The 12,849-nt window shown below is 44.4% G+C and overlaps 1 protein-coding gene across 1 annotated transcript in view; it reads right to left on the bottom strand.

Moving 5' to 3' along the window:
• Positions 1-12,849, bottom strand: part of LOC135115205 (protein O-linked-mannose beta-1,2-N-acetylglucosaminyltransferase 1-like) — a 126,023-nt gene that overhangs the window by 31,044 nt on the left and 82,130 nt on the right. The window contains 5 exon segments of the mRNA XM_064031718.1: positions 1,531-1,601; positions 8,875-8,883; positions 8,885-9,003; positions 9,374-9,590; positions 11,838-12,017. Of these exon segments, the coding sequence (XP_063887788.1) occupies positions 1,531-1,601; positions 8,875-8,883; positions 8,885-9,003; positions 9,374-9,590; positions 11,838-12,017 (596 nt within the window).

Genomic DNA, 12,849 nt, shown 5'->3' with positions numbered 1-12,849 from the left:
AAACAACAGAAATGATCATATGATATTATAAAGATGAAGATTTTCGTCTCCTCAATTCCTCTCCTCTAACTGACTGTCTTCAGTCTCTCTCTCTCGTCGCCGATGTGTTGCATCTCTATCGCTGTTTTCACACTGAAGGCGTCTTCTGTTTACCGTGATCCGTTTCAGCTCACTTTCTGTTTACATGTTGATCTGGATCCGGATCTGAGTGATCCGGATCATGAACTGGGTGATTAGGGTCTGGAGGTGGGTTACAGCAGACGACACTTGCTGATGCTGCTGGCGGCGGCCATATTAGCGGCTGAGCAGCCTCTACTGGGGACTTATCTAGGGGAATACACCGTAAGAAAACGGCTGATATGTCTAAGGAACAAAGTGAACGGTAATGATTCGTTGCAGAGTGCTGGTGTGAGCACAGAATGTGAATAATGGTGGTGACAGATGCCAGAAAAAGGGAGATATTACAAGCCATACCAAGACTTGGTTTAACGGCTTCTGATTATAGTCATGTGACCATTATCGCCTCTACCAACGACTACATGATGAGACAATGGAAGATAATACTTGTTCAGTCGGAATTAACATATCTCTACTTTGAAAGTGCCTCAGTAATGGTGTCAATAGTGTCAACACGCGGGCCAGGCTAACTTTACCTTGTGGCCGAATATTTTCTTATTTTACCATTCTGTGCTTCACCACAGCGAGTACCTTCAGCGCGCTGTGAGTGAAGAGAGCTTTGTGTGAAACTTTATTATGCAACATTCATGGCCAGGCACGCAGACCAGTCTCGTGCTGCCTGGATAGGCAGGTGGCTGGCTGAGACTCATTGGTGGCCTTCTCGGCACAACTTCCTTAGGAAATGTACAGCAGGCTGTAGTCCTCGTTAACACTTCCTTAGAGCACAGTGACAAGCATCAAGCCATCAAAAGTCTGCGCTTGTGACAGCTGGGCAGCGACATGCTTGTGTTGTTAATGTTTTGATCAGTAATGGCCGCCAGCGTTCTTTTTACTCCGAGCGAATCCAGATCAGATCCAGATCCAGATCAATGATCTAGATTCACTGTAGTAAACATAAGACACCTTAACTGCTCTTCTGATCTTGCTAACTGCATGCCTGCCCTCCTCCTGCGGCCTCGTTGCACAAGACTTCCTACTTTCTCTCACCCCTATTCTGTCCATCTCCTTAGTACAAGACTTACTATTCTCAGCTTTTCATTCCTCTTGCTGGTAAACTAAAAAAATCCTGCCTGTTTCTGTATTTCATCCTGCCTGTAACGTAAAGGCCTTCAAGAGGGAGGTTTCAAGGCACTTCACAATGTAATTTTGACTTTTTTTGAACTGTTTTCTTTAGGGACCGGCACCTTCAGTGGGTCTTTATTTCGATTTTGCTATCCTTGGCCAGAGCCACTCCAACATGCAGAAAAAAAAAAAAAATCATATAACACTGGATCACACACACACACACACACACACACACACACACACACACACACACACACACACACACACACACACACGGAGGCGTCTCACCTGTACAAGTAGTGAGGTCTGTTGCTGGCAATGATGGCTACGGGAACTTCATGCACCTGGTTGTTCAGCAGCTGCGGGAAGGAGACTGACTGAGTGATGGGTAGAACAACACAAGAACACAAAGTGTGGTGAAGAAAGCCATCAGGACTACACATGGCAGTCCCTGTATTAAACATGTCTGCCTATTTCCATTATCATCCCTATTTGAACATTTGTCTGATCCTTAAAAGTTCCCTAACGACTGACCAACTGACATAACTAAATGACTGACTGACTGACTGGGTGATGAACAGCTACTCGTAAGAATACAAGGGAAGCTGCAAGAAGCCATCAGGCCTACACGTGGAAGTCCCTGTATTAATCATGCCTACCTATTTCCACCTATCATCCATATCTTTACATCTGTCTCTAATCTTCAAAGGCCTCTTGTTGAGTGAGTGAGTGAGTGAGTGAGTGAGTGAGTGAGTGAGTGAGTGAGCGAGTGATGAATGATTGAGTGACTGACTGACTGAGTGCAATGACTGAAAGACTGACTGACTAATTGATCTGTAGAATAGATTAAGTGATTGCAATCTCTCTCTCTCTCTCTCTCTCTCTCTCTCTCTCTCTCTCTCTCTCTCTCTCTCTCTCTCTCTCTAACACCACGTAAATAATTTAGAAAGACAAAATCCATTAACATTTTTTTATCTCTTCGTGAAGTTCCGAGCAGGAGAGAGAGAGAGAGAGAGAGAGAGAGAGAGAGAGAGAGAGAGAGAGAGAGAGAGAGAGGAGAGAGAGAGAGAGAGAGGAGAGAGAGAGAGAGAGTATAACCATCTGTCACACTATCTGACAGGGCGGTACGTATTTTTTTATATAGTGTGTGTCCATCAGAAAAACACACACACACACACACACACACACACACACACACACACACACAACATTTCAATGTATTATGTAATTACTCGTTTAAAATGTGATTGAAAATAATTAATGACGTGTCTATCTCCTCCAACATTATTATTATTACTATTATTATTATTATTATTATTATCATTATTATTATTATTATTATTATTATTATTATTATTGACACAATGTTAACATCAACTTCGTTAGTTAGGATATTATATGAATTAAAAACTGTTATTGATATTGATATTATTATTATTATTATTATTATTATTATTATTATCATTATTATTATTATTATTATCATTATTATCATTATTATTATTACTACTACCATTGCTACTACTACTTTTACTAAAAACACTACTTCTGCAACAACAACAACAACAACAATAACAACAACAACAACTACTACTACTACTGCTACTATTCTCTCTCTCTCTCTCTCTCTCTCTCTCTCTCTCTCTCTCTCTCTCTCTCTCTCTCTCTCTCTCTCTCTCTTACCGTGAGTCACCCGTGGTTCGTGAGTCACTGTGAGTCACCCGTGGTCAGTGAGTCACCCGTGGTCGTGAGTCACCGTGAGTCACCCGTGGTCCTTGAGTCACCGTGAGTCACCCGTGGTCCATGAGTCACCGTGAGTCACCCGTGGTCCATGAGTCACCGTGAGTCACCCGTGGTCCGTGAGTCACCGTGAGTCACCCGTGGTCCATGAGTCACTGTGAGTCACCCGTGGTCCATGAGTCACAGTGAGTCACCCGTGGTCCGTGAAGTTACCGTGAGTCACCCGTGGTCCGTGAAGTTACCGTGAGTCACCCGTGGTCTGTGAGTCACAGTGAGTCATCCGTGGTCTGTGAGTCACTGTGAGTCACCCGTGGTCTGTGAGTCACATTAAGTTCTCGTATAATCTGTGGTCCGTATGGAGGAGGAGGAGGAGGAGGAGGAGGAGGAGGAGGAGGAGGAGGAAGGATGCTTCATTAGTGTTATCTCCAGCGCTTCCCTCCCCACCACCTGCCACCTTTGGGGAGGGAGGGAGGGAGGGAGGGAGGGAGGGGGGAGGGAGGGAGGAAAGAGCAGGGAGGGATGGAAGGAGGGAGGGAGAAATGTGATGAAGATAAGAAGAAACGAGAAAGAAGAAATGTTTTGGTAAGAAAGAGAAAGGAGAGGAGAAAAGGAGGAGGAGGAGGAGGAGGAGGAGGAGGAGGAGGAGGAGGAGGAGGAGGAGGAGGAGGACAAAGAAGGCGAACGTAAAAATAGAAGAAAAGAAAAAGTGAAGAAGAGGAGAAAGAGAAGGAAAAAGAGAGGAAGACAAAGAGAATATATATGTAGAAAAATAAGAAGAGAAGGAATATATAATGAAGAAGGAGAGGAGGAGGAGAAGGAGGAGGAGGAGGAGGGAAGAAGAGAAGAGGAGAGGGAGGAAGAACAATAAACCAATTTAAAAAATAGAAATAGAAAAAGAAACAAATGAACATAAAGAAAATGGGAGATATGAAAAAAAGAAGAGAAGGAGGAAGAGGAAGAGGAAGAGAAGAAGAAGGAGGAGGAGAGGAGAAAAAGGAAGAAGAAAGAAGAGAAATTGGGGAAATAGAGGGAAGAATAATAAGAGTTTAAGCAGATCTGAGAGAGAGAGAGAGAGAGAGAGAGAGAGAGAGAGAGAGAGAGAGAGAGAGAGAGAGAGAGAGAGAGAGAGAGAGAGAGAGAGAGAGGGGGTGGCGACGCTCCCTTCCAATGACCAGTTCAGCAGGGGGCATCAGCAACGGCAGGAAATTGGCGGGCGGTTAGTGAGGGAGAGGGAGAGGGAGAGAGAGAGAGAGAGAGAGAGAGAGAGAGAGAGAGAGAGAGAGAGAGAGAGAGAGAGAGAGAGAGAGGGAGAGGGAGAGTTAATATCACTTCCTCCCTAACTTCTTATCACCTTAACCTTATAATGACGCTCTCTCTCTCTCTCTCTCTCTCTCTCTCTCTCTCTCTCTCTCTCTCTCTCTCTCTCTCTCTCTCTCTCTCTCTCTCTTTATCCTCCCCTTCATTAATAACAAACTATCCTCTTCTTGTTCTCCTCCTCCTCCTCCTCCTCCTCCTCCTCCTCCTCCTCCTCCTCCTCCTCCTCCTCGTCTTTCCTCCGTCCAGTCTCTTCATTAATATACCAGAAAGAAATATTTCACAACACTTTTCCTCGTTTGTTTCACAGAGGCGCGGCGATAAGAGAGAGAGAGAGAGAGAGAGAGAGAGAGAGAGAGAGAGAGAGAGAGAGAGAGAGAGAGAGAGAGAGAGAGAGAGAGAGAGAGAGAGAGAGAGAGAGAAAAATTATTACATTATCATTATGTAAAAAAGAAACGAGTGATAATAAAGAAGAAGAAGAAGAAGAAGAAGAAGAAGAAGAAGAAGAAGAAGAAGAAGAAGAAGAAGAAGAAGAAAAAAGATGATGAAGAAGAAGAAGAAGAAGAAGAAGAAGAAGAAGAAGAAGAAGAAGAAGAAGAAGAAGAAGAAGAAAAGGCGAAGAAGGAGAAAAAAATAATAATACTGTAATAATAAGAATAAGATGGAGAGGAATAAGAAAAATAAGAATAGTAATGAGAAGCAACAGGAGAGTACAGATGGAAGAAGAGGGAAGGAATTAAGGAAGCGAGGAGGAATGAATAATGAAGAAAGCTGAGAAGGCGAAGATGATGCAAGAAGGAAGGAAGGAAGGAGGGAAGGAAAAAGAAAGGAAGAGGATACATAATAAAAGGATGAAAATGGAATGAAACAGGTGGAAAAAAAGATAAAAGCAAAGGAAAGTAAATCATATTAAACTTGTAGAAAAATGAGAAAGGAAGGTGTAAGGAAAAGAATGAGAGAGAGAGAGAGAGAGAGAGAGAGAGAGAGAGAGAGAGAGAGAGAGAGAGAGAGAGAGAGAGAGAGAGAGAGAGAGAGAGAGAGAGAGAGAGAGAGAGACGTATTAGTATTAATGTTTTTTTTTTCTAATGTAGGAGGGACACTGGCCAAGGGCAACAAAAATCCAATAAAAAAATATGCCCACTGAAATGGCAGTCCCATAAAAGGGTCAAAGCAGTGGCCAAAAATTGATGAATTAGTGTCTTGAAACCTTCCTCTTGAGGGAATTCAAGTCATAGGAAGGTGGAAATACAGAAGCAGGCAGGGAGTTCCAGAGTTTACCAGAGAAAGGGATGAATGATTGAGAATACTGGTTAACTCTTGCATTAGAGAGGTGGACAGAATAGGGGTGAGAGAAAGAAGAAAGTCTTGTGCAGCGAGGCCGCAGAAGGTGGGGAGGCATGCAGTTAGCTAGATCAGAAGAGCAGTTAGCATGAAAATAGCGGTAAAAGACAGGTAGATATGCAACATTGCGGCGGTGAGAGAGAGGCTGAAGACAGTCAGTTAGAGGAGAGGAGTCGATGAGACGAAAAGCTTTTGATTCCACCCTGTCTAGAAGAGCAGTATGAGTAGAACCCCTCAGACATGTGAAGCATACTCCATACATGGACGGATAAGGCCCTTGTACAGAGTTAGCAGCTGGGGGGTGAGAAATACTGGCGGAGACGTCTCAGAACACTTAACTTCATGGAAGCTGTTTTAGCTAGAGATGAGATGTGAAGTTTCCAGTTCAGATTATAAGTAAAGGACAGACCGAGGATGTTCAGCGTAGAAGAGGGGAACAGTTGAGTGTCATTGAAGAAGAGGGAATAGTTGTCTGGAAGGTTGTGTCGAGTTGATAGATGGAGGAATCGAGTTTTTGAGGCATTGAGCAATACCAAGTTTGCTCTGCCCCAATCAGAAATTTTAGAAAGATCAGAAGTCAAGCGTTCTGTGGCTTCCCTGCGTGATATGTTTACCTCCTGAAGGGTTGGACGTCTATGAAAAGACGTGGAAAAGTGCAGGGTGGTATCATCAACATAGGAGTGGATAGGACAAGAAGTTTGGTTTAGAAGATCATTAATGAATAATAAGAAGAGAGTGGGTGACAGGACAGAACCATGAGGAACACCACTGTTAATAGATTTAGGAGAAGAACAGTGACCGTCTACCACAGCAGCAATAGAACGGTCAGAAAGGAAACTTGAGATGAAGTTACAGAAAGAAGAATAGAAACCGTAGGAGGGTAGTTTGGAAATCAAAGCTTTGTGCCAGACTCTATCGAAAGCTTTTGATATGTCCAAGGCAACAGCAAAAGTTTCACCAAAATCTCTAAAAGAGGATGACCAAGACTCAGTAAGGAAAGCCAGAAGATCACCAGTAGAGCGGCATTGACGGAACCCTTACTGGCGATCAGATAGAATGTTGTGAAGTGATAGATGTTTAAGAGTCTTCCTATTGAGGATAGATTCAAAAACTTTAGATAGGCAGGAAATTAAAGCAATAGGACGGTAGTTTGAGGGATTAGAACGGTCACCCTTTTTAGGAACAGGTTGAATGTAGGCAAACTTCCAGCAAGAAGGAAAGGTAGATGTTGACAGACAGACCTGAAAGAGTTTGACTAGGCAAGGTGCAAGCAAGGAGGCACAGTTTCGGAGAACAATAGGAGGGACCCCATTAGGTCCATAAGCCTTCCGAGGGTTTAGGTCAGCAAGGGCATGGAAAACATCATTGCGAAGAATTTTAATACGTGGCATGAAGTAGTCAGAGGGTGGAGGAGAGGGAGGAACAAGCCCAGAATCGTCCAAGGTAGGGTTTTTAGCAAAGGTTTGAGCGAAGAGTTCAGCTTTAGAAATAGATGTGATAGCAGTGGTGCCATCTGGTTGAAATAGAGGAGCGAAAGAAGAAGCAAAGTTATTGGAGATATTTTTGGCTAGATGCCAGAAATCACGAGGGGAGTTAGATCTTGAAAGGTTTTGACATTTTCTGTTAATGAAGGAGTTTTTGGCTAGTTGGACTTGGCATGGTTCCGGGCAGAAATATAAAGTGCATGAGATTCTGGTGATGGAAGGCTTAAGTACCTTTTGTGGGCCACCTTTCTATCATGTATAGCACGAGAACAAGCTGTGTTAAACCAAGGTTTAGAAGGTTTAGGACGAGAAAAAGAGTGAGGAATGTACGCCTCCATGCCAGACACTATCACCTCTGTTATGTGTTCAGCACACAAAAACGGGTCTCTGACACGGAAGCAGTAGTCATTCCAAGGAAAATCAGCAAAATACCTCCTCAGGTCCCCCCCAACTAGCAGAGGCAAAACGCCAGAAGCACCTTCGCTTAGGGGGATCCTGAGGAGGGATTGGAACAAAAGGACAAGATAAAGATATGAGATTGTGATGGGAGGAGCGCAACGGAAAAGAAAGGGTGACAGCATAAGCAGAAGGATTAGAGGTCAGGAAAAGGTCAAGAATGTTGGGCGTATCTCCAAGACGGTCAGGAATACGATTAGGGTGTTACACCAATTGCTCTAGGTCATGGAGGATAGCAAAGTTGTAGGCTAGTTCACCAGGATGGTCAGTGAAGGGAGAGGAAAGCCAAAGCTGGTGGTAAACATTGAAGTCTCCAAGAATGGAGATCTCTGCAAAAGGGAAGAGGGTCAGAATGTGCTCCACTTTGGAAGTTAAGTAGTCATAGAATTTCTTATAATCTGAGGATAAATTTAGTATGAGAGTGACTCTGTAGTCGTAGCCAGATGGTGGAAAACTCGGAAGATTCAAGAGCGTGGGCACGAGAGCAGGTTAAGTCATTGCGCACATAAACGCAGCATCCAGCTTTGGATCGAAAATGAGGATAGAGAAAGTAGGAGGGAACAGAAAAGGGGCTACTGTCAGTTGCCTCAGACGCCTGAGTTTCAGTGAGGAAAAGAAGATGAAGTTTAGAAGAGGAGAGATGGTGTTCTACAGATTGAAAATTAGATCTTAGACCGCGAATGTTGCAGAAGTTAATGAAGAAAAAGTTGATGGGGAGTCAAGACACTTAGGGTCGTCGACACAAATGCAGTCTGACCTGAGGACATTTATGGTCCCCTCCCCAGATGGGGACTCCGAGGCCTGGTGTAGGAATCAGCCATGATGATTTTAAAATTTTTGAGTGAAGGGTGTGTGTGTAATTAGGTGCTTGTAGTTTTGTGTGGAGGAAGAGAGAGTTGTCTTTAGAGGGCAGGCTGTGACTGCCCCCTTGTGTTGTGAGACACAAAGGGAAACGTTCAGTGAGGTCACAGCTGGGTTTAATGATAAGTTCACAGCACCCCCTGAACAGTGCTTTAGACCTCACTGGGAGTAATTATCGATTCAGCAGGTGTCTACAACAACAACAACAACAACTACTACTACTACTACTACTACTACTACTACTACTACTACTACTACTACTACTACTACTACTGCTGTTGCTACAACAAAAACAACAGCAATGACAATAACAACTACTATTACGACCTACTACTGCTGCTGCTGTTGCTACTATTACTTCTACTACTATAACAACAACAACAACAACAACAACAACAACAACAACAACAACAACTACAAGTACACACACACTCACAGGCTCGGGTGGTGAAGGCAAGAGGCGCGGGGTCATCACAGGAACACACGGAGCCGTAACCTTCTATGTGGCCACAGAACTCGCGCCTCCTCCTGTGTTCGTCAGTGTCCGGCCAGCTGCACTCGCTCTCTGTGGCGGGAACAACAAGCACCGGCATGTCAGTGTCTTGCTGCATCAATTCTAAACACTGTATGGCCTCCATCCTCCTACCTCGGCTTCCTTCGCTACACAAGACTTTCTACTTTCTCTCACTTCTATTTCTGTAAGTGTAAGAGTTCACCAATATTCTCAATCTTTCGTCTCCCTGCCTGCCTCTGTATTTCCTTCCTATGACATGAACTCTTTCAAGAGGGAGGTTTCAAGACACTTATCCTCTAAATCTGATAAACCTTTTGACTTGCTTTTGGGACTAGCACAACTGTGGGGAATTTTCCATTCCAAGTTTTTGGTGCCCATGGCCAGTGCCCCTCTTACATTAAAAAGTTTCCCAAACACGCACCTTGCAGCGGCACCAGCGCCACCTCAGCCTTGAGCGTGATGGGCGTGCCCCAGGAGTTAAAGTCAGCGCTGCGGGACACCTGCTCCTCGTACACACGGCCGCCCTTCGCCGCCACCATCGCCCACATGTCGCGCCACCCAAGCTCGTGGGCGTGTACGCTGCCCAGGCGGCGCAGCGCATCCCGCCCACTCGCCTTCATCTGAAACGTGCCTTCGTCCTGCCGAGGAGGAGTTGAAGTAAGCGTCAGGGAATACAGATGGTAGAAATGGTGTGGAGAGTTACATTATACTATTTCATAGTAATAAAGTGCATTGGCATAATTTCAATAGTCAGGGTGGCAGGCTATGCACGTAGCAAGGATGACACAAGCGAGACGGTTACCAATCATGACAGGACTACAAGTAACGGCTTCAAATTCCATGAAGTGAGCGAGGAAAGGAATTAGGAACACACTGATTCGCAAGTATCGCAATAGATGACTAGATTAAATTGAGTAATGAGACCGCTAGTGCAATAAGGAGTTATAAAAAATAAGGATAGGGATAATGGGAGTGTACATGTTGGCATGTTTTATAAAGGAGCTGCCACGTGTAGGCCTGCCGGCTTCTTGCGCCAACACGGTTTCCTGGCGTTGGTGAGGAGGCCCAGCTGAGGTGGTGCGAGGGTTTACTGTTTGGTGATCATACTGTTGGTCAAAGGACAACGTGAGGAAGAGGAGGAGGAGGAGGAGGAGGAGGAGGAGGAGGAGGAGGAGGAGGAGGAGGAGGAGGAGGAGAACCAAGAGAAAAATATTTACATGGTCTGGTGCGAAACAATGACAAGAAAGATGAAACTCGAGTACAGTGCTTCAGTTTTTTTTCTCCTTTATGCTTAAAGGAGGCCAACCAAACACACACACACACACACACACACACACACACACACACACACACACACACACACACACACACACACACACACACACACACACACGATTCACAATTGGGAGGTCCTGGGTTCGATTCCCGTGCCGGGTCAAAAGTCTTTGGGTAGACTCCTTTGCAGTGTGGCCTCTGTTCACCTGACAGTGAGTAGGTGCCTGGTGCAAGTCAGGAGCTGTGTCCCGCTGCTTAGGGGGAAGAAATAGGTTGAAAAGACACACGGGGTGGCCTGATCATCCCGGGCCTAGTCTACTAGACTGTCAGCGACAAGTGGCAGCCAAGGTATCTTTGTGTAAGATGTTTCCGCAGTGTTAGTGTATACTTAATATGTGATATGTATGCTAGTGTGCAAGTTAATATGACTGTAGCATGTGGAATTTCAGACGATGAGGCTGCCAACGAATAAACCAAATATTGTTACTATTATTATTATTATTATTATTATTATTATTATTATTATTATTATTATTATTATTATTATTATTATTATTATTATTATTATTATTATAATTATTACACAGAAGCGCGCTCGATGTGGTAGTGTGTGGTGTGTGGCGGTGAGCGCGCGGCCAGAAATACGTGCAGTAATATTTGCTGAGTGGAATCATAATTGACGACAAGAAAACAAAGTTCTTTATAATTAACTGTCAGGAGAGAGACGGACGCGAGGGACGGAGTGAGGCGTGAGAGAGAGAGAGAGAGAGAGAGAGAGAGAGAGAGAGAGAGAGAGAGAGAGAGAGAGAGAGAGAGAGAGAGAGAGAGAGAGAGAGAGAGAGAGAGAGAGAGAGAGAGAGAGAGAGAGAGAGAGAGAGCTCCTTGGAATGTCACTGGTGCAAACTCTAAAGACATAAAGAAGGAGGAGGAGGAGGAGGAGGAGGAGGAGGAGGAGGAGGAGGAGGAGGAGGAGGAGGAGGAGGAGGAGGAGGAGGAGACAGATGAAGAAGAAGAAGAAGAAGAAGAAGAAGAAGAAGAAGAAGAAGAAGAAGAAGAAGAAGAAGAAGAAGGAAGAAGAAGAAGAAGAAGGAAGAACGAATGAATCAATGAATAATGATGATAATAATAATAATAATAATAATAATAATAATAATAATAATAATAATAATAATAATAATAATAATGTGTCAGTCCTTGTGTAAGGCATACCTACAAGTATCATTTCCACCACTCACCCACATTCACACGTCTGTCTAATATTCTTTTCAAACCCTGACCTCGTTTACGTAAAAAAAGAAAAAAAAAACTAATTAGGTATTTTGACAATATAGAAAACTTTTAACCCTCCAATGAAAAAAAGAAAAAAAATAAAATAAATAAAAGAATATTCCCAGTCATAATCACAGTTTTACTGGCCACAGCAGCACCTACGTATATTTGTTTCACATGATCAATTTAAGACTCCGATCTAATTCACTGTCAAAAATTATTATTCTGTGCAAAGAAACCTAAACAATAAAATCACCAAGGGCACCCAAGACAACACACACACACACACACACACACACACACACACACACACACACACACATACACGCACACACACGTACCTTGACAGCCAGCACCAGCACGCGGCCTGGGGACACCATGTTAAGGAAGAGCGCCATGGCCTCGTCTTCGTGGGGGGAGTACGTATCGAACACCCGCTGGGCCATGACGGCGCCGCTGGCCTGCTGCAGCACCACCACGTGGATGCCGCGCCCCTTGCCCTCCTCGCCCTCCTCCACGATCTGTGAGGCGGCCAGGTTGTGTTAGGCAGGGAGGGAGGGAGGGAGGGATAGATGGATGGATGGGTAAGAAATATGGACACGAGAACCACATTTTGAAACATCTCTGGCCACACCTCGACTACTTTCAAAAGGCTCCAGTTGAAGTGGGAAGGGTTTTTACGGGTGTTTTTATGTTTACAATGACAAATTTACAACATCTCCATATTATTAACAAGAGAGGCACTCGTGACAACACGGCTAATCATCTCTGTGGCCTTTGAAAATAGTCATGATGAGAGGGCAAAGCGTAAGACTGACGGAGGGGGGACGGCAGGAATAAGATGGATAAGAGGGAGGGAAGGAAGGTATGGGTAGGGAGGAGAGGGAGGGCAGGGAGTGGGAGATAGGTAGGGAAGCGTGACGGAAGGGAAGAAGTGAGAGAATGAGGTAGAGAAGGGAGGGAGGGAGGGAAGGAGAGAGGGAGGGATATTTGGCTACGGGGAAGTGAGAGGGAGTTTGTGAAGGAAGGAGGGGAGGTAAACTAGGTAAGGAATAAGGGAGGGAGAAATGGAGGAATAAGTAATGGGGGGAGTGAATGAAAGAAGGAGGCAGAGAAGGAGAGGAGAGAGGGAGGGGGGAATAGAGTGAGGGAGGGAGGGAGAGAGAGAGATGGAGGGAAAATATAGTGAGAGGGAGAATGAAAAAAGAGAAAATTAATTAATATCATTTCGAATCAAAGGAAGAATAAGTGAATAAAGGGAGAAAGGAAGGAATGAAGGAAGGGAAAGAAAAATTAAAAGCAGGAAGGAAATATTGGAGAAAAGAATGAATGGGGGAGAGAGAGAGAGAGAGA

Source organism: Scylla paramamosain, chromosome 29, assembly GCF_035594125.1.
Source record: "Scylla paramamosain isolate STU-SP2022 chromosome 29, ASM3559412v1, whole genome shotgun sequence".
In the NCBI taxonomy this organism is placed as follows: domain Eukaryota; kingdom Metazoa; phylum Arthropoda; class Malacostraca; order Decapoda; family Portunidae; genus Scylla; species Scylla paramamosain.
This window is presented reverse-complemented; position numbering and strand designations above follow the sequence as displayed.